General features: G+C 55.2%; 1 protein-coding gene across 1 annotated transcript in view; it reads right to left on the bottom strand.

Moving 5' to 3' along the window:
* KMT5C (lysine methyltransferase 5C) overlaps positions 1 to 21,275 on the bottom strand; it is a 21,658-nt gene extending 383 nt beyond the window's left edge. Inside the window, exons 1-9 of the mRNA XM_029924397.1 lie at positions 20,992 to 21,275; positions 4,770 to 5,251; positions 4,471 to 4,636; positions 3,979 to 4,088; positions 2,987 to 3,150; positions 2,865 to 2,884; positions 973 to 1,109; positions 446 to 621; positions 6 to 313 (exon numbers count right to left, since the gene is read on the bottom strand). Coding sequence (XP_029780257.1) covers positions 6 to 313; positions 446 to 621; positions 973 to 1,109; positions 2,865 to 2,884; positions 2,987 to 3,150; positions 3,979 to 4,088; positions 4,471 to 4,636; positions 4,770 to 4,879 — 1,191 coding nt within the window. The 5' untranslated portion in view covers positions 4,880 to 5,251; positions 20,992 to 21,275. The remainder of the gene's footprint in view (positions 1 to 5; positions 314 to 445; positions 622 to 972; positions 1,110 to 2,864; positions 2,885 to 2,986; positions 3,151 to 3,978; positions 4,089 to 4,470; positions 4,637 to 4,769; positions 5,252 to 20,991) is intronic.
* Positions 21,276 to 21,688: the final 413 nt, after the last annotated feature.

Raw genomic sequence — 21,688 nt, 5'->3', positions numbered from 1 at the left:
CGCACCACGTAAGGCAGCCCATAGCGCCGGGCCCAGTGCCAGTCCTGCTGAGGGGCCCAGTGGGCGCGGGGGGCCGGGCTCAGGGCCACCAGGGCCTCCGCTCGCAGGCAGCATCGGGGGCCACAGCCTCCCCATTGGTGCAAGGAGACGCGGGCAACACGGAGAAGGGGGGGCGCCGGGGCCCGCCGGGGCTGGGGGCGTCGGCGCCTCCGGGGGCGCACCCGGAGCTGGGGCTGAGGCAGCCACTGGAGCCAGAGGGGCGAGGCTTCGGGGCGGGCGCCACAGGGCAGGGAGTGCAGGGGCTGGCAGGCAGCTGTGGAGGCCGGGCGGGTGGGGAGAGAGAGGGGTGGGCATGAGCAGGGGGTCCCGCGCAGGGTCCGAGGGCAGGACGCGGTGGTCGGGATGGACACAGGCTGGCAGAACGGGGTCCCCGGCCCGAGCTCACCACAGATGGAGTCCCGGAGCAGAGGGGACAGGTGGGTGCAGGCCCTGGGGCCCAGCCGGCCACCTGCCTCCAGGCCCTGCTGCAGCCTCCGCTTGGTCTCCCGGAGCTCGTACTTGTCCAGCAGCCTCGGGGGCGCGGGCTCCCTGGGCCGCAGTCGGAAGGCGCCCTCACCCCTCCTGCGGGCAGGGGGGCGGAAGCAGGGCCTGAGCAGGCCTGGAGCAAGCTCTTCCGGCACCGCAGTGCGCTCCTGCGGGGCCTCTCCACCTCGAGGCCCTTCCCCTGCCCTCTCCTGGGTCCCTCCCCACCTCACCCCTGTTGAGTGACCCCCCAGCTCACCTCTTTCAGGTGCTCTCCCACCTCACCCCTCCTGGGTCCCTTCCCACCTCAACCCTCCTGGGGTCCTTCCCCACCTCACCCCTGTCAAGTCCCCTCCCACTTCACCCCTCTCAGGTGCCCTTCCACCTCATCCCTCCTGGGTCCCTCCCCACCTCACCCCTCCCGGGTGTCCTTCCCATCACACCCCTCACCTCTCACAGGTATAGCATTCACAGTGCTCATTCTTTTCACCAAAGAAGCCTTCACCATAGAAGCAGGTCACCTCATCCCCCGGCTCGATGTCCCGGAGCGCTTTCACACACGCTGCGTTCCCATCTGCGGGCACAAACTGGGGGCTGGGCTGCTCAGCGGCCGGTCCTGGGGGCTGCCTGGGTCCACCCCACCCAGCACAAGAGTGCCCCCAGGATGAGCAGGGGCCAGGAGCCAGGAGCCCCCAGGAGTCCAGCCGTCCAGGGCCTGCCCTCTGAATCCACTCCCCAACTCCCTGCCTGTGCGCCGGCCTCCGCCCTCCTCGTGGGATGGTAATCTAACTCGACCCTGGCAGCACTGGCAGAGAGCACCGCCCACTCCCTCCTGCAACCCTCCTCCACCCCTCCCACAGGCCCCCACCTGCTCCCCATGCCCTGGCAGCCTGCACCTGGGCAGTGAGGTCCCAGCTCTGCCTGTCTCTGCCGTCTCCCCGTCAAGGTGCCTGTCCACCCTGCGGCCCTGATCCAGGACTGCGGCCCCCTGGGGCCACTCTTGCCTGTGCCTGTTCCTGCCTCCATGTTTCCCCTCTGGGAGGGGACTCCCATCCCTCTCTCCACTCTAGCCTGACACCCACCTGGGGGTGACTCTTGCCACCCGGCCAGAGCCTCCACGTGCAGGGCCTTGTGTTCTTGTCCTCAATACTCCCCAGACTCCTGCTGGGGCCAGTCTCCCACCCAGGGACACACCAGGTCACATGCCGGCCTCTGGTTCCTCCCTGATCTGACAAGCCTCCGGCTCCTGAGCTGCCAGGGCCGGCTAAAACCCAAACCCCACCGTTCACCCGGTGGGAGCGTCCATGGGCAGACCTGAGCTCCTCTGTGGCACAGGAGGCCAGAGTCACCACGGCGGCCATGTCTCCTGGCCCTCCACTGAGACGTGCCTGTCTGGGGTGCCCTAAGTGCCCTCACACGCCTCAGTGTTCCTTCAACACCTCGGAAAGTCCTATTCCTCCTTCAGCGTCCGGCTCTGCACTGCGCAGCCTCCTGGCTGTGCACCACTAGGGAGAAGGCCGGGGCCTGGCACCTGGGCCCTGAGGGGGCTGGCACTCGCCTCACCACAGAGAGAGTGAGCTGCTCACAAAGCCTTGCCCTGTTCTCTGTCCTGCCCAGCACATCTGCCACCCCGAATCCATGTAATGGGTCTACAGTGGCACAGAACACAAGAACTGCGGGGGTGCGCCACACAGCGAGCCCTCACCGCCGTCCCTGGGGACACAGCCTCGCCAGCTCCCATCGGAGGAGAGCACTCAGGCTGGAGGAGCCAGCACGCAAAGCCAGCTCACACTGCAGAGGCCACACCTCGGGGCTCCGCCACACAGCAAAGGAGGCCCACACGCGACAGGGTGCGCACCCAAGGCCTCCGCGAGACTCCTCTGCTCCAGGCACTGCGGGCTCTGCCACACAGGGTGGGCAGCAGCGGCTCCGCCTGCAAGGCTGCTTCTTCGCCTCACTCCCTGGGCCCGGGAGCCCTGCCTCCTCCTGTAGCCTCATCCTCTGGGGCTCGCTCTGGCCTTGGCCTAGGCTCCTGCTGCGCAGCTCGCTGGAGTCCTGCTATGGCAGGTGCACCTCTGTGGCCAGTGGGCTCCGGGGCACAGGGGCACCTCTGTCTCCCTGTCACCACACTCCCCCTCCAAGTGAACTCCAGTTCAGAGAGGGAAGAAGGCTGCCAGCAGGTGGCAACCTGAGTTCCAGGGAGACTAGTCAGGGCCCCTTCCTGCCTCGGGCCAGGCGCGGAAGGCAGCTTGTGAGGTGAGGAGGCTCCCGGCAGCTTCTGGCTGCTCACTGACCCAAACGCCCCCCCCCCCAACTCCGCAGCGGGGGTCCCCAAGTCTCACCTTGCAGTTGGGTTTGCAGTCTGGAGCATTGAGGGGGGTGGGCGAGGGAGAGAAGAGACTCAGGTGAGCGGAGAGGTGAGCGGGGGCCGCCAGCGCCCTCCCCGCCCCGGCCCCGGCCCCACCATGGTTTATGAAGGCGGCGGGGCCCAGCCACAGCTGCGCGCTGCGCTTGCGGGTGGAGTACATGATGCTGAAGTCGTTCTCCCCGGCCCGCAGCAGCCCCTCGTCGGCCTCCCGCAGCTCCGCGATGCAGCCCACCAGCAGCTCCAGCTTCTCATTCTTCTTCCTGCCGAGAGGCCAGGCCCGGCCACCCTCTGAGCAGCGCCTCCCTGACCACCAGCTCGGCCAGCGGGGGCCTCCTGTGGGCCACCGCCGGCCACCGCGGCCCTCGACTGCACCCCCGCCGCCTCCGCTCCTGCCTGGGCAGTGTCCTGGCTCCAGCATCCTTCAGACAGGACGGCGCCCAGACCCTCGCGGACCCAGAAATCACTCATGCTCCCCTCTTGCCCTCGGCTCCTCCTCTGGCCCCGACTGCCCTTGGGCCCCACATGGTGGCCCTTCTGCCTGGACTCCCGTGAACTGGCCACAGCTGCTACCCCCACCCCCACGCTTCACCAGATCCTCCAGCAGGTCTGTGCTTAGGCCTGGTTCCCATGAACACTCAAAATTCCTTGGTGGGTCCCGAAGCACCAAGCAAATGTGGTCAGCACCTGCGCGTTTACTTAGCTACCACCTGGCTTCTCTCCACACCGGGAACGGTGGGCAGGGGCCATCTTGCTCACTGCCCTGTCCCTTACCTAGCAGCGCTGGCTACACGGCAGGGGCCCCACCAGCACGAGGGCCGCCACAGTCCTGGGCACAAGGTCAGTACCTTCCTAGCAGCCCCCGGAAGCCTGGGGCCGCAGGGGGTTCCTATCTCCCGACTGTGAGGCTGTGAGGGGAGAGAATCTTCCAGACTAGGCCTGGCCGCCTCCATCTCAGCAGGACACGGTCTCTTCCCACCCCTGAACAGACATCTCCCCAGCCCCACCGCCAGAGGCTTCTCCCCCAGCCCCCAGGGGTCTCCCCCGGAAGCAGCCTCTGAAGCCTGCGCCTGTGAGTTCGGCCCTCTTACCAAGCTCTGGTAGACACGATCTTGGCTCCATTTGTCTCCAGAGAATAGCGTGTACAGGGCAGGATGGTAAAGCCGCTTTCAGGCAGGAAGGCTCGGAGGTAGCGATAGATCTGGGGGAGGTGAGGGGGTGGGCGGGGTGAGGTGGTGGGGCAGCCTGGTCCTCGGCCCTCTGTCGCCTGGTTTCTAGTCCTGCTCTGCCACTGACTCGCTGTGTGGACTTGGGGAACTCACTTCCTCTCTCGGGGCCTCAGTTTCCTCATCTGTCAAATGAAGAGGTTGGACTCCATCTCAGAGGGCCCCCCAACTCTCCTAGGATTCTGAGCCTCGTCTCTGATGGTCCCAATGGCAAGGAAGTTAGGGAGTCGGGGCGGGGGGATCTGCGGAGGGACTGGGGCTCCCGAGGTCTGCTGCCATGGTGAGGGATCCTGGGCAGACTGAGGTGACAGGGAGGACGGCTGGGCTGAGGGTGGGGGAAGGGAAGGGTGCCCTCACGTGGGTCTTGAGGGCAGCCTCCTGCCGCGGGCCCCGGCTCTGGAAGTAGTGGGCCATCCAGCCGCCCAGCGTCAGGGCCCGGTACGCTGCCTCCAGGTCCCGCTGCTTCAGGAAGGCCTCCAGTGCTGAGCGCAGGTGGTGCTGTCGCCGCAGGGGGGGCACAGGGCTGGGGGAGAGGGCATGCCTGGGTCCCAGGGCCTTCCCGGGCCCCGCCCCCACCCCCACTCGGGGCTGCAGGGGCCGAGGAGGAAGGCAAAAGGTCCCGGAGCCTGGGTCCACCCTGTGCCAGGCCGCCTCACCTGACGTTCATCTTATGGGTGCGGAAGCCGAGGTAGGGGTCCAGGACAAGGCTGGTGGCAAGGTCGTCATTCTCACACAGCTCTCTGGCTGTCACTCTGTCAGGTCCCATGGTGCCCCATGGACCATGCTGCCTCTGGCCAAGAGTGGGGGGCACAACGCAGAGGCAGGGGTGGCGCCCCGGGAGGGGCCGCTCCAGAGCTGCGCAGGACTAGGCAGGCGTTTGGGTCTCCAGTCTCATCTACGGATCCGGGAGGAAAGCAGTGCTGACTTCACAGAGCTTTCGGCGCAGGCAGAACGCAACAAGTACTTCTGACAGCGGAGAAGGCCCCAAAGACGCATCAGTCACCGTCAGCCGCGTCGGGCTCTGGAGCACACCCACACACGACCACGCTCAGCGCACACCCACACACTGACGCCGGATCCCCTCATGTCCCCATACGCCGCGAGAGCGCGCGCGGGCGCGCGCGCGCGCATGTCCCTACTGGCCCAGGGAAGTCTGATTAATTGGCCCAGTCAGGGATGACCCTAAAGGCTTAGCCCTGCGGCTGCAGGGAGTCAGGGGGAACCCATCCCCAGCTCCAGCCCTCACCAAGGAAAAATCCAAGACTTCCCACCCCACAGTGACAGACTGTTCCTCTACCCAACCTCAGTCTTCCTGCCCTTAGCCTCTACCTCCCTCCCACCCCCCAATTCTGTCCCCCCTCCCCCAGCAGCCCTTGGGAATCATCAGGAAGCTCTCGGTGAAGCCCCAGGCAGCCTGGAGGGGGGTGAGGGGAGGGAGAGAGGAGGAAGGATTCCAGCACCTGCTCCCTCTCCAAGGATTCTGGGGGAGGGGGGGCTCCGAGGACAAAGCAGGGAAGGGGGGAGAGGAAAGGAATGGTACGGAGAGGCAGAACAGGTCCATAAAAAGAGGAGAAAGAAGGGAGTTAGCAAAAGGAAACAAAACGAGACCCCTAACTCGGACTACGGAGGGCCTGCTGGGCACCCACACCACAGTGTTTCAGGGAGAGTCCATGGGGGACCGCACGGAAGGGGGAGCTGAAGGGAGATCAGGAGCTAGAGCTGCGGGAAAGGGGGTCTAGAAAAGACAGGAAGGCTGGAGATCAAGAGGGCGCTGGGACAGGGCGGAAGCTGCAGGGAGGCATGTGGGTAAAGACAAATGCAGATTGCACGGAGGGGAGCTGGGGCAGAGAGGGACCGGGGGTGCCTGGTGGAGACACGGGGCGGCGGTAAGGCCTGGGGGCCCAGGAGTGACCCCAGGAAAGCCAGAGTGGAGACCTAGGGTTGAGGGTCCTGAGAAGGTGCAGGGGGGGCCGAGAGGTCCAGACGGGGCTTGGAGAGGCAGAGAAGGGGCAGGTAGGCATCCAGGGAGCAGCGCGCCTGGGTCCAGGGAGAGATCTGGGTAAGCAAAGAGGGGTCCAGAAGCAGGCGCTGAGGTTCGCGGCGGTGGCAGTGGACAGGGGCCTGGGCACGCAGTGAGGTCCAGGGAGGGGAGTGCAGAGCCCGCGGGCGACCCCAGGGGTCCGGTTAGGCCTGGGAGTGCAGGGCGGGGCCTGGGTGAGCAAGCACAGGGAAGGGGCTGAGCGCCGAGAGCAGCCGGGGGCCCGCCGAAGGACCAGGAGACGTGGGCGCCTGGACAAGAGGAGGGGCAGGGCGGGGGACAGTCGGGGCTGGGGGCGACCGGGAGCAAAGGCGGCGCGGGGTGGGGGCCGAGAGGGGACTCAGAGGTCGGGCCCCGCGCCACCCCTCACCCGCTTCTCCTCCTCCTCCTCCTCCTCCTCCTCAGGCACCCGCGCCGCCGCCGCTACCACCTCCCACAGCCTTGCTCGGGCTCTCGTCAGACACGGTCGCCGCGCCTCCCGTCTGTCCCGCCGGGCCCGCCCACCCACGGCTAGCGGGAACTCCCATTGGCCAAAGCCGCCGCCACTCTTCAGTGGCTGTGTCGCTCGCGCCGCTCCCATTGGCTGAGTCCAACTCGGCCCCTCCCCGCCTCCCCCCCCTTGGCGCCCCCGCGAAACCCTGCTCCGCCCGCGCCACTGCCAAGCGCCGCCAACTGCAGCTAATGGTTCCTGTTGCTGTCCTTCCGCAGCTGCCATGGAGACCGGCCCCGCCCACGGCCCAAAGTATGCGTCCCATTGGCCGAAAGCGTGGTAGCTCTCGGCAAAACTCGGGTTTAGGTCAGGTTATTCAGGTCTAAGTGGAAAGGGGGCGGACTCTGCCGTTCCATAGCCTGCGTATGATTGGCTAGCCTTGGAAGGGTTCGTCCTTCCATAGGCGAAGGCCCCCGCCCATCACCGTAGAGTCGTGCCAGGCCTATTCTTTCTCCCGCTAACCCTTCGGGAACAGCTGGAAGAAAGCTGGGACGGGCTCACCGGCTCCTCCGTCTACCCCGCCCGGCCTGCGGTTGCCGAGGCAACAAAACTTTATTGACAGCCCTGCCGGGCTACAAAGGGCGCCTCTCTGTCTCTCTCAGCCGGACAACCTTCTTGCCCTAATACCCCGGCTAGTTTTGGGAGCAGCCACCAGAGCTCTGGGGGGTAAAGGAGTCGGAAAGGAGGAGCCTGAGAAGTAGGGGCTTTGGAAGTCTCCCAAGAGGCAAACTCCTCCCCTAGTTGGGATAACCCCCGCTCCAATCCTAGAGGCATACATAATTAGCAATTTATCGTAATTACGCCCAGAATAACAAGTTCTGCACTTGGAGCAGGCGGGCTTTGGTTTTTGCTCACCGCTGTGTATTTTGTGAGCTTAGAACAATGCCTGGCACGGAGCAGGTGCGCCCTTAATAGGTACTGAATGAATGAATGCTGGCATGACCCGCCAGTGAGGATGACGCCGATGGTTTCAGCGTCGCTCTGTGATGTTGGGGAAGTCGCCTGCCCTCTCTGAACCTCAGGTTTGCGTTTATAAAACACGGACCACACTGGTCCCTCTTTGAGCGGTTCTAATTAACACCCTCCCAGGTGTCTTCCATCCGTGCTTCCAGCCTCCCCCAACACAGGGACACCCCTACCCCTAAGGATGGCCCAAGCTCCAGAGGAGACAGTCAGAGAGTAGAAAGGACTCTGTAAAAGTCCTATCAGAATGTCTGAATCTTAAAGTACACCTCTTCTTTTCGCGGGTGTACACCCAAGAGAAACACTGGCACATGGAACGAAAAGAGAAGCTCCCGACAGCAGCGTTTGTCGTGGAAACGGCTTAAATGTCCATCCATGAAAAATGGATAACCGGATCGAGGCATACTCATACAGGGGGGCGCCATGCTGCAGGGAAAGGGAATGGACGAGCACTCTGCGGCTCAAAACGACATCCCAGAAGCATGTTGCTAGTTGCAGAAGTCCGATTGTAGGAAGTTTTAAAACCCGTAAAACAGGGGCTGTGTGGATACGTGTTTTGAACGTGTATAAACGTGCACAGGCAAGAGGAAAAAGGGGGAAAACGCTACTGATGACTCCTGCAGATAGGGTGGATGGAATGCAATCAGGAAAGCTACTGGGGACATGGATGTTTGTACTTTTTTTTTTTTTTTTTTTTGCAAGCCTAGAGGTGAAACCACGAGTTCACTCTCTACCTGTTCTTTTTTTATGTCTCAAAAATATTTCATAATACAAATAAAAAAATTTGACCCCGCCAGTTCCATTCCAGGGTTTTACTCTAAGGAAATAACTGACAAGTGTTAAGATATTTATATACAAAGATGTTTGCCTCAGTGTTGTTTAAAATACAGAAAGCTAGGAAAAGCCTTGATGTCCAGCAAGAGAAGACTGGTTGGACCACTTACAGCATGTCTGCCAGCAGAATGAAAACAATTCCTAACAATTACTGAGCTCTTAGCACATGCCTGTAATTTGCAAACAGCCCTGGGAGGGGGGGCTGTTAGTACCCCCATTTTACAGATGAGCAAAGTGAGGCTTACAAAAGGGATTTAACTGGCCATCAGACACCAGAGCTTTACTCTCAACCTCTGGGCTACATGCGACTATACAGAAGAACCTTGAAAATAGGCCAGGGGGCGCCTGGCTGGCTTCATTGGTTAAGCGTCCAACTTCGAGCCCCAGGTAGGGCTCTGCCCCCTCTCTCTGTGCCCCTCCTCTGCTCATGTTCTCTCTCTCTCTGTCTCTTTAAAAATAAATAAACTTAGGGGCGCCTGGTGGCTCAGTTGGTTAAGCGTCTGGCTCCAGCTCAGGTCATTATCCCACAGTTCATGGGTTCGAGCCCCACGTCAGGCTCCGTGCTGACCGCTAGCTCAGAGCCTGGAGCCTGCTTCAGATTCTGTATCTCTCTCTCTCTCTCTCTCTCTGACCCTCCCCTGCTCACGCTGTCTCTCAAAAATAAATAAAAAACATTAAAAAATAAATAAATAAACTTTAAAAAAAAGAAAAAGAAAACTTGCTAGGTAAAAGGAACCAGGCACAAAAATTCATATATGAAAGGATTCCATTTCTAGAAAAATCCAGAAGAGGTAAATCCATAGGCACAGAAAGCAGATTCAGGAGACTGCCAGGGGCCAGGACGGGGATAGGGGAGAATGGGGAGGGACTAAAGATAGGTGTGGGCGTTCCTTTTCGGATGAAGAGGTTCTGGAACCAGAGAATGGTGATGGTCGCAGAACACTGTGCATGGACAGAAAGCCGCCGAGCTGCACACTCCAAAATGGTTAAAACGGTAACTTCGATGTTAAGTGTAGCTTAGTAATAAAAGAGAGACAGAAACAGAAAGAGACAGAAGGAGGGAGAGAAATAATCACCTGGAAAATATAGTAAAAACACAGATGCGAAGTCTCAGCCTCCGGAAAGCCTGGCTGAGTATTTTACAGTCAATCACTTTAGGACAGTGCGGCCCAAAGCCTGGCCCTGTACCGGCAGCACCGAGCAGGTCACGTGGGTGCTTGGCGGGAATGAAGACTCTTGGGCCACATCCCAGAACTCCGAAAGCAGAGTCACCCTGACCAGTGATTGGAATGCTCTGGAATGTTTGAAAAGCATGTTTAGAACACACCTTTGCAGGGGCAGCTGGGTGGCTTGGTTGGTTAAACACCTGACTCTTGATTTTGGCTCAGGTCATGATCTCAGGGTTGTGAGTTCCAGCCCTACATCAGGCTCCATGCTGACAGTGCAGAGCCTGCTTGGGATTCTGTCTGTCTGTCTGTCTCTCTCTCTCTGCCTCTCCCTCACTCTTTCTTTCCTTCTTGTGGGGAGCTGCCAGAAGAAGAGATATGTGCCTCGACCTGCAAAATCAGCCACCCGCACAGCAGGGCTGCATTATCACTCCTAGCTGGGGCCTTCTTATCGGTTTCCCAGGCCTTTCTTATTAGCCCCTCAGGTGCTGTGCTGAAGCTGCAGTTTCTTGTTCTCCCTTACCCTTTCCCAGAAATCACATGACCTTGTTTCTTAGCAACTGACTTACCTCAGCTGCCCGTCTTCTGCCCTTTATAAGATGTGTGTGCTCTCTCAATAAAGAAGGCTTGATCAGAGACTTGTCTTGCCTCCGTTCTCTGTGTCCCCTGCCCCCCAACTCTCCCTTCCTCCCTCAGGACCTGTGTTGACTGACCTGCCGAACGGGTCACCTTCTCTCTCTCTCAAAATAAATACACTTCAAAAAAATGTTAAAAAAAAGAAAAAAGAAAGAAATTACCTTTGCAGGTGGCTTCTTCAGACTACACATTCACGTGCTGGCGGGACATTGTGGGCTTAGTAACTCTTAATGTGGTGCATGGCTTATTACAAGGGACAAAACTTGTTATAAAACGGTAAATTCTGGGGACGCCTGGTTGGCTCAGTCCATTGAGCGTCTGACTCTGATTCCAGCTCAGGTCATGATCCCAGGGTCATCCTAGGCTCACTTAAGACTCTCTCCCTCCCTCTCTCTCTCTCTCCCTCTGCCTCTCTCCCCTGCTAGCACGCTCTCCTCTCAAAAAAACAAACAAAACCCAGAAAAAAACCCAGTAAATTCAGGATGATCATAATTTGAGGGGCAAGGGATATGTATTTATATGTATACATAAATTACATGATTGGGGTGGGGACGTGGAGGAAGGATCACCGTTGTGCCTGGCGATGGGAATGGAAGTTGGTGCAGCCACTATGGAGAACAGTATGGTGGTTCCATAAGAAACCAGAAACAGAATTACCACTGTCATTCTGCAATCCCATTGCTTGGATCCAAACACAATGGTCACTGTCACAAGAGTATCTGCACTCCCGTGTTTACTGCAGCATTATTCACAGTGGCCGAGACGTGGAAACCACCTGAGTGTCCATCAATGGATCAATGACCAAAGAAAATGAAGGGCGTGTACATATAATGGAATATTATTCCGCTGTGAGGAAGGAGTAAGTCCTAACACGGATGAAACCGGAAGGCATTATGCTGAGGCAACACAGACACAGAATAACAAATACTGTATGGATCTCACAGGTATGGAATCTAAAAAGAGTCAAACTCCTAGAAGCAGAGAGTGGAAGGGTGGTCACGGGGCGGGGGGTGACAAGGGGAGAGGCTGGACAAAGGGTAGGAACTTGCAGTTATGAGCTGAATAGGTGACGAGCGTTGACAATACTGTATTGTGCACTTGACGTCTGAGACAGTAGATCACTGCGTCGTCACCACAGACACAAAGGTCAGCTGTGAGGTGGCGCGTGTGTTAACAGCTTGATTGCAGCAGTTACTTCAGTGTGCCCTGTGTCAATCCTACTGTATGCCTTAACTATAGACAAGCTTTGTTTAATTTTTTTACCATTTATTCATTTTTGAGAGGGAGAGAGACAGAGCAGGAGCGGGGGAGGGGCAGAGAGAGAGGGAGACACAGAAGTGGAAGCAGCTCCAGGCTCTGGGCTGTCAGCACAGAGCCCGATGTGGGGCTCGAACCCACAAACCGAGAGATCATGACCTGAGCTGAAGCCGGACGCTCAAATGACTGAGTCACCCAGGCCCCCCCAAAAATCCAACCTGCTCACAGTGGTCCCCCATTATTCCTCTGATCTTCATTATAAACGACTCTCTGAACACTGCTCATCTGGTGAGTGATCCCACTGGCGTCCCTGATGCAAGCAAGGCCTCCCGCTGCCGTCCTCCGCTGGGAAGTCTACCGGCCACAACTCTCCGCAGGGCTCACCCTCTCACCCGCCTCAGGTGTTTGCTCAGATGTCACTTCCTCAAAGTCACCTTCCCTAAGGGTCCTGGCTGGAAAAGCCCAACCACCCAGTCATTCCCTTCCTCTGCTCTGTTGCTTTATAGCCCCAGGACCACCTAAATAATCACTCGCGGGCCCCAGAGCAAAATGAAGACGCAGAGCCCTTGTTCAAAACTTGCTAAGTGTTTCAGGACAGTCACAGCGGAGCGTTAAACCCACATGAGGCTCTGAGCCACCGCGGAGCTCACACCCCTGCACAACTGGCATCGCCTAGCACCTGCCCGGACATGACCTTATACGGCTCTGTTTATTTGTTCATCGTCTTTCTTCCCGGCTAGAACATAAGCTCCAGGAGGGCAGGGAGCCTTGCTTGGTTCATAGCTGGGCTTCCAGTGTCAAAGGCCGTATCTGGCACATCGTTGGCATTTGATACGTATTTGATGAATGATTAAACAGATAAAAACAATGAAAGAAGCCTGACCCTGAAGTAGAGTGCATGCCCTCAGGAGAGGACTCAGGGACCGGGAGAACATTTTCACAAATAATTTATATGATAAAAGCTTTGTAATCTAGAATACAGAGAGAATACTTGGCACGCCTGTCTGGCTCAGTTGTGGAGCACGTGACTCTTAATCTCAGGGTCGTGAGTTCAAGCTCCATGTTGGGTGTAGAGATTACTTCAAAATAAAAACTTTAAAAAAAAAGAAAGTGGGGCGCCTGGGTGGCTCAGATGGTTAAGCGCCGGACAGTTAAGCTCAGGTCATGATCTCACAGTTTGTGGGTTCAAGCCCTGCATTGGGCTCTGTGCTGACAGCTCAGAGCTTTGGAATCTGTGTCTGCCTCTCTGCCCCTCCCACACTCATACTCTGTCTCTCTCTCTCTCTCTCTCTCTCTCAAAAATAAATGAACATTAAAACATTTTTAAGAAAGGAAAGAAACAAGAAAAACTTGTACATGAATGTTTGTCACAGCATTATCCATAATAGCCCAAAGGTGGAATTAACTAAATGTCTAGAACTAACTTGATAATATGTAGATAAATGAATAAACAAAATGTGGAAAGGAAATTCTGACACACGCTACAACATGGATGAACCTTGAAAACAGTTCCCTAAGTGAAATAAGCAAAAAAACACAAACATTGTATGATTTCACTAATATGAGGTATCAGAAATAGTTCAATCTGTAGAAACAGGAAGTAGAATGGTGGCGGCCAGGGGCTGAGGGAGGGGAAGTGGGGAGTTAGTGGTTAATGGGTATAAAGTTTCTGCTTGACATGATGAAAAGTCCTGGAGACAGATGGTGATGATAGTTGCACAACACTGTGAATGCACTTCATCCCCCTGAGTTGGACACTTAAAGTTGTAAATGGGCAAAATTTATGTTATGTGTATTTAACCACAATAAAAAAATCTAGAGGAAATTCGTGTTTAATGGTGAAATATTGAAAGCTTTTTATTTAGAGTCAAGAACAAGACAGGGATGCCTCCTTACCACCGCATCAGGTGCTGTTCGGGGGACATAGTGTAGTATGTGAAGAAAAAGGGGAGAAAAAGGTGTAAGATGTGAAGCGAAACAAAACTGCCACTAATCACAGATATGACTATATATCTACAAGATCCAAAAGTAGCTCCTGATAAAATATCAGAATTAATGACAGAATCTAGCAAGCTTGCTGGATACAAAATCAACACACTATCAATTATACATTTTTCACCTGTGTATTGGGCGTCCCCAGACCACCCAAAGTTGGGGGCAATTCGCTAGGCCTTCTAGAGCTCAGCATAGAGTTGTAGTCATGGCTAAGCTTTATTACAACGCTGTACAATCATGAGGGGGGACAGTCACGGGCCGAGACTGGAGGAAATCACATGCAGGTTTCCTCATTGTCTCTCCCTCTCAAGAGGATCATATAGAGCTCACTCTTTCCCACAACCAAAAATGCAGCAAAACGTGTGTGCTGTTCTTGCCCAATGGAGTCCCTTAGAAACTTAGCACCCGAAGTTTTTATTAGTGACTAATCATGTAGGCACCTTCTGCCTAGCACATACCAAATTCCAGACTCCCAGAAAGAAAGCAGGCATTCAGCATTAACCACAAGGTTTGCAAAAACAATCCAGGCACAGTGAGCCACTCAGAATAGTTCAACAACCAAGTCCCGAGACACCAGCCAAGGCAAACTTTGCAAGCATAATAGCTGATTTGGGTCTGGTGTGTTAACCATTTTCTGTTCAACTAACAGAGTTCTAATGTAAAAATTTAAGTAAATATGGCTTACAATAGTACAATACTATCCGGCAAGGGGGAATAAATCTAACAAAATATGTGCAAAACCTCTTCAAGAAAATCTGTAAAATCTTATTGAGAGACCTTAAAGAAGATCTAAAACAGGGAGATCTATACCATGTTCATGGATTGGGAATGAATGGGGTGGAAGATTGAAGGAGAATGAAGAATTCCTGGGTGGGGCACCCGGGTGGCTCAGTCAGTTGAGTGTCCAATTCTTGATTTTAACTCAGGTCATCTCACAGTTCATGAGATCGAGTCTCACATTGGGCTCTGCACTGACAGCAAGGAGCCTGCTTGGGATTCTCCTTCTCTCCCTCTCCTTCTACCACTGTTCCCCCTCAAAATAAGTAAGTAGGGGCACCTGGGTGGCTCGGTTGAGTGTCGGACTTTGGCTCGGGTCATGATCTCACGTTCTGTGGGTTTGAGCCCCATATGGAGCTCTGTGGTGACATCTCAGAGCCTCGAGCTGCTTTGGATTCTGTGTGTCTCTCCCCCCAACGCACAATGTCTCTCTGTTCCTCTCTCTCTCAAAAATAAATAAACATTGGGGCACCTGAGTGGCTCAGTCGGTTGAGCGTCCGATTTCTGCTCAGGTCATGATCTCACAGCTTGTGGGTTTGAGCCCCGTGTCAGGCCCTGTGCTGGCAGCTCAGCCTTGAGCCTGCTTCCGATTCTGTGTGTCCCTCTCTCTCTGCCCCTCCCCTGCTCATGATCTGTCTCTCTCTGTCTCACAAAAATAAATAAATGTTTAAAAAAAATTTTAAATACACGTTATAAATAAATATACTTGAGAAAAATGTTTGGGTCATTTTTTTCCCACCTTCTTTTCCTTTCCCAATGAGGAGGTATTAGGGGTGGAAACAAAGAGGTGGGCAGAAGCAGTGATAGTCAACTCAATATATTTATATATTTGCTCAATGGAATCAGTCTCAACCATGTCAGTGATTGTAACTGTCTTCTTGTAGTTTTGTTTCTTACAGAGATAAAAACCTCTGAATGAACGGATGGATGGGTGGGTGGATGGATGGGGAGAGAGAGAGAGATTGAGAGAGAGAGGTGCTTGTGTGTGTGTGGAGGGGGTTGAATTGATGATGTGGTAAAACAATGACCCCCAAAGATATATGCAGTTCCTGGATCCTGGGGGTATTATTTTATATGGCAAGAGCAAGGGTTTTGAAAGGAGGACCTTATACTGGATTATCCCTTGAGGGACTATTTTACAGCAGTCACAGAAAGCTGATATAGATGATTGATTAAGTTGATTGGATCAGAGGGAAAGTGGATGTTAAACTGATGGATGGATTGTAGAATAAATGGGAAGAAGGAATCGATAGAATGGCTTAAAGAATTTAAGAACATAGAGTTGGGGGGTTTGCCTGAGCGGTTCAGTTACCTAAGCATCTGACTCTTGGTTTTGGTTCAGGTCATGATCTCACAGTTCATGGGTTTGAGCCCCACCTTGGGATTCTCTCTCTCTCTCCCTCGCTCTCTGCCCCTCCCCCTCCAAAATAAATAAGTAAACTTTAAAAAAAAGAAAAAACATATAGTTGGACAAATGGAGAGTTGAATGGATGGATAGAGCTCAGAGAGCTGGAAGACCATCCGAACCAATGATATTTGGGTAGATAGGCAGGTCGGTGGGTGGGTGGATGAGTAACTAGTGGAGAAATATGTGAAGGCAAGAACGTATGCGCAGATGCACAGACGGGGCGGGTGAAAGCTTGGATGGGGATCTGAGGAGGTAGCATGGCACATGGGAAAGAACCAGATTCTAGAATCAGACAGACCTGTGCTCTGGCCCCAGGTCCTTCACTCTGAGTGACATGGGGTAAGTATGGTAGTCAGGGTGGATCTCCCTTGAAGAAAGAACTTGACCAACTGTGAAGAGTACCTTCGGAGGACAGCCCCCAGCAGCAGTAAGCTCCTATTTTGTTTGGATCAAGGTCATGTTCTCTTCCCGCAGCCCCCAACCATGACTAATCATCAGGGGTGTGGATGGGGCCGGGGGAGGGGCGGACTAGGGCCAGGCCATCCGCACCCAATGTGGGCTCCTCTAAGGGTGATCTTTTTCTTTTCTTTTTCTTTTTTTTTTAATTTTAATGTTTATTTATTTTTGAGAGAGAGACAGAGTGTGAGCGGGGGAGGGTCAGAGAGTTAGGGAGACACAGAATCAGAAGCAGGCTCCAGGCTCTGAGCTGTCAGCACAGAGCCTGATGAGGGGCTTGAACCCACGAACCATGAGATCATGACCTGAGCTGAAGTCGGCTCCTTAACCGACTGGGCCACCCAGGCGCCCCAATATTTTTCTTTTTTAACTGAGCTAACATTCATTGACCACAGAATTCACCACTTTAACCATTGTTAAGTGCACATTTCAGTGGCATTTAATACAGTCACACCATTTTGCAACTCTGTGTTCTCTATTTGGTTTCACATTTTTATCACCCCAAAAAGAAGTGATTAAGCAATCACTCCCCGTCTGCCCCCCCCCCAGCCCCTGGTAACCACCAACCGACTTTCTGTTTCTAGGGATTTGTGAGCGGAGCTCCTTGCACCTCCCCTCCCCTGTTGGCTGCCTGAGGTTTCTCAGAGCTGAACGGCCTGAAGTTCTTTCTACCCACACCTTCCTTCCCCCTCATCTTCTGCTGGGGGCCCACCGACTTCCCAGCCCTGTTCCCGGCCCCCTCTCCCTCTCGCTGGATGGCCCCAGTAAACCTTCGTATGGCCGACACCATCACGTTCGCTTCTCGAAGGACCGGAAACACAGCAAGATGTTCTGAGCGCCACACATGTGCTCTGTGAAGCAGTGTGTGGAGCTTCTCAGAAATACTGAACGTGGGGCGCCTGGTGGCTCCGGTGGTTAAGCGCCCGACTTCAGCTCAGGTCATGAGCTCATCGAGCCCCGCGTCGGGCTGTGTGCTGACAGCTCAGAGCTTGGCGCTGCTTCGGATTCTGTGTCTCCCGCTCTCTCTGCCCCTCCCCTGCTCACACGCTGTCTGTCTCTCTCTCAAAAATCCATAAACATTAAAAAAAAAAAACAAACACTGAACTGAACGTAACTTGGAGGCCCTGACAACATTAACACCTGTAAAGCTAAACCAAACAGACGCCATGACAGGCTTTACGTTTCCCCTCTGAACTAGAAGGCCTAAGTTTCAGTTTCCCCAAAAAACTATCAGGCAGTCACACATTGCCTAGAGCAGGTGAGACCACGTTGCGGTATCCAATCGGGAAAGACCAGCTACCTCTCCTCACATTCCTTAAGGTGAGGCCTGCAGATGGGAACTTTAGATAGGACCCTGTTACCTAATGTTAAAATTAACCCCTTAGTCGCCGAACAAGACCCTGGACTCGCTCTGTAATTGGTTAATTTCAAAACTACTCTAAATGTTGTGATTGGGTCCCGCCAAAAGTAACGAACGCTCTAAACAAAATGTACGGTTAAAGTTGCTGCCAATGCTGTTATACAATAATGATGAGATTACTGTATCTATGTCACAATTTCTTGTAACTCCCCCTTCCCAAACCCCATAAAAACCCTACTCAGCCCTTGTTTGGGGCTCTCAGCACAGATCCATTGTGCTGGTGAAGTCTGTCAGCCTGAGTTTAGGCCCCGGCAAGCCTAAGCCCGTAATAATAAAGCCCTTTGCCTTTGCATGCGTGCCTCGGTCTCCCTGGTGGTCTCTGGCCGTTGAAGATACTGCGTTTTGGGCATTACATACCGACTGTAGACAGCACTGAGGCAAGCGGGGACTCTCACGGACTCACTCCTGAACCCTCACAAGCATCTGACCAGGGCGCCATTATGATCCTTGCTTTGATAGGCAAGAAAACAGAGATCTTCTGTTCTGGCAGCTTCCCCGGTCGGGGGAGGAAAAAAAATAACAATCCTCAGCACCAACCAGAAGCAGTTTCCTAAACTCGAAAGTACAGTGCCATCTCACCCAGAGGAAGGCCACACACAGCCTCTTCCCCTTGGCTGAGACTGGCTAGCACTCGTTTCCAGAAGGATCCAGAACAGTCCAGGCCCCCAGCCTGCAAGTGGACAGTGGGAGGGACCTATCTGCAAACTGAAAGTAGCCCACTGGGCTTGAGGTTCCCCCCCCTCCTGTCCACTCAGTTGATGCCCTGAGGACGTCACCAGCCAGCATGGGGACACCAGTCGGCCCAGCTCCTGCACCAGTCCAGGGAGGGGCAGAGAGGGGGGACTGGGGCCCGGAGTGGGGACAAGTGTGCCTTGGGCCACCCTGAGGCGAGCATCTTGGAGAGAGGAGCAGGAGTCAGGCACAGGCAGGGCTGGGGCATGGAGGGGGGACAGAGCGTTCCTGGCAGAGTGGACACCAGGTACCCTTCGGGCCTCCCTCCCCTGTGCTCCTCAGGGCCCAGCGGAGCATGCGCTAGGGCACACATCACCTGCACCCAGGGAGCCCCCTGAGGGCAGGGGCTGGATAGGATTCTTGGCGGGAGCCCAGGGGGTGTTCTCCGAGTGAATGAGTGAACAAAGGATTCAGGAGGAAGGTGTTGATCCAATGGCTGGAACAGCGACCCCTTCAGCTCAGAGGAGGGCACAGGCAGGAGAGGCACATGGGGGCTGGGGGCAGGGCCTTGCCAGTTCCACTCCACTGCGCACCGCCCCCTGTCCCGAGTCCGGAACAGTGCCTGGCACACAGTGGGTCCTCGATCCATATCCGCTCAATGGCAAACACACGCGCACACGCAAGAAACAAGCACTACCAAAGCCCCCCCCGATCTCCGGTCCCTGTAAGAGTAACCTTAAGATGGCGACCCAGCGGCCATTTGCTGTGGGTTGGAGAATAACACCGTGCACCGACGACCCCCACCCCTCACCTGCAGACCTAGAATGTCCCCCGCCAGTTTGAAAACAGCCAATCATGAAGCCCCAGCTTCCCATCACCCTGACAGAGGAGGCAACCTATCCCATCCCGCCACGTCCCTAAAGTGCCCTTATTTGGTGGTCTGCCCTCCCAGAACTGGACGGGAACTCCTCACCCATAAAACACCTCGCCCCTCCCGTACCAGACGCGACTTCCCTGACTCCCCACTCCCCGAGTCAGGGAACCTCGCCCGGGAATCGCAGATCCCAATAAAGGCCTTCTTGGTTTCTTTCCTCTCATCTCTGCCTCCATCTATTAAATCTTACAGTCCCCCTCCTGCCACGGGCAGCTGCACGGCACCCCCAGGAGAAACAGTCCTGCTCCCAGCAATATCCACGGCAAAGGCCTACCACACCTGCCTGTTTTCTTTGCGCCTCACACAAACTCTCCGATAAAGGCGATGCTGACCACAGCTACCTCTTAGAAGCACAAACACCTCACACGCCTTCTGAGCACCTTGTGGGGATGGACCGCAGGTGTCACAACTCTGGACTCTGAGGGCGGGCCTCTCTTCATCCCCATTTCACAGATGAGGGGACCAAGGGGCAGAGGGGCGGCCCTTGCCCCGGGTCACGCCAACAGCAAGAGGCAGAGGTGAGGATACGAACTCAGTGTTAAATAAACATTCAACGAATACATTTTAAAAACCTAATTGTCTTTATTTTAGGAGGTTGATGAGCCAGGCCCCACCTAGCAAGTAGAGGCGACCTCCAACTGAGCTCCGAGGAAACGGTTTTAAAGGTAGCCAGGGAGCAGAAAAAATAAAATCATTAAAGAATGCATTGATTTAGGGGCTCCGTCGGTGGAGCCTCTGACTTACGCTCAGGTCACGATTTCATGGTTCGTGGGTTCGAGCCCCGTGTTGGGCTCTGTGTGACAGCTCAGAGCCTGCAGCCTGCTTCGGATTCTGTGTCTCCCTCCCCTGCTCATGCTCTTTCTCTGTCTCTCAAAAGTGAATGAACATTAAAACATTTTTTAAAGATGTAGCCAAAGTCAGACGCTTAACCGCCTGAGCCACCCAGGTGCCCCTGACGCGTCTCCACCGGGACAAGTGACGATGGCACCTCACATAGCAACAAGGACTTTGCGCACATGATTACATTAATGGCTTTGAGGTGAGACATTACCTTGGATTATGTGGGTGAGCCCTGTGCAGTCACAGGACCGTCAGATACATGGCGACAGTGCAGATGTTGGACCGAGGCGCCCCCTGGGTGGAGGAAGGGACCGTAAGCCGATGGCTGTAGCTCCCAGTGGAGCCCGGAAAAGGTGGGAAACTGGACCCTCCCCTGGAGCCTCCACAGGAACCAGCCACACTGATGCCATGGCTGCAGTTTGGGAGACCTGTTTTGGACCTGACCTCCAGACCTGTGGGCTTCTGAATTTGTGTTGTCCCCCCAACATTGGTGGCACTTTGTGACAGCAGCCATCGGAACCTCATACAGGCAGTCAGCTCTTAAGTGCCCGAGATGGGATTCGAACTCTCAAGTCTTGCCGAGTTGAAAGCTCTGGGCAGTCTCTTGGAAGTGTGAAGCTTGGAATCATTCCAGAACCCCCTGCCCCTCAGGGTCGTAGGGCAGTGCCTGGCAATAATGGTTATTATCATTCCACCTCCTTCCTGTCTACACAGTCAGTGTCCATTCCTCCATCTGCTCTGCTCAAGAACCTTCCATGGCTCCCCAGGACCCTCAGAATAATGTCCAAGTCCTTCATGGCAACGGAGAACTTGGGGGCCTGGCTCATGCCTCCTAGTGGGCTCTGCACTGTACAACCCAGCGCACCCCCTCCTACGCACGGCCTGTGCGAGTCTCCGACCTTCCCTCACAAGCAGAATACATGGACACCACTGGTAGTCAGCCCCCCGCCCCCCGGGGGCCACGGCCCCCTCTGCTGCCTTCATTACCATACCTGTCTCCTCATTTTCGGTCCGGTGTGCTTGCCCTCCAGGCTGGAAAGCCACCGTGGCCAGGGCACCCTCTTTGTGCCCAGGGATTGATGGCTTCTGGTCTCAGGAATGTTCAATGTCTGTCTGTCTCACCTGTGCTCTCCAGGAAGCTGACACCTGAAGTTCTAGGGCCTGGGGCCCTGGAAATGCTACAGCACCAGCAAGAAAAGATAAGTTTCAGACTCTTCAGTCCCCCAAGACTTGGGGTCAGTGGAATACTATATGGCCATGGGATGCAGCGCGCACGTGCCCTGCAACAGGGACGAAACTCAAAAAACATAACAAATGTCCAGAATTGACAAATCCATAGAGACAGAAATCCATCTGCCTGTGGCCAGGGGCTGGGGACAGGAGAGGATGTCGAGGGCCCACGCTTGACGCGTGGAGAGTTTTCTTCCAGGGCTGTTGAAAAGTTCCGGACAGAGATAGAAGTGGTGATTGCACAACCTTGGGAATGTACCAAACGCCACTGAACGGTTCACTGAAAAATGGTTAATTTTATGTTTTGTGAATTTTAGCTCAAATTAAGGGGTGGGGTGCTGAGGGAGAGGATAGCTGAACCCCTGGGTCTGAGGGAGGAAGGGCTGGGGGTCAGGACCCCTGGGTCTGAGGGAGGAGGGGCTGGGGGTCAGGATTCCTGGGTCTGAGGGAGGAGGGGGC

This window comes from Suricata suricatta, chromosome 16 (assembly GCF_006229205.1).
Source record: "Suricata suricatta isolate VVHF042 chromosome 16, meerkat_22Aug2017_6uvM2_HiC, whole genome shotgun sequence".
Taxonomy (NCBI): Eukaryota; Metazoa; Chordata; class Mammalia; order Carnivora; family Herpestidae; genus Suricata; species Suricata suricatta.
This window is presented reverse-complemented; position numbering and strand designations above follow the sequence as displayed.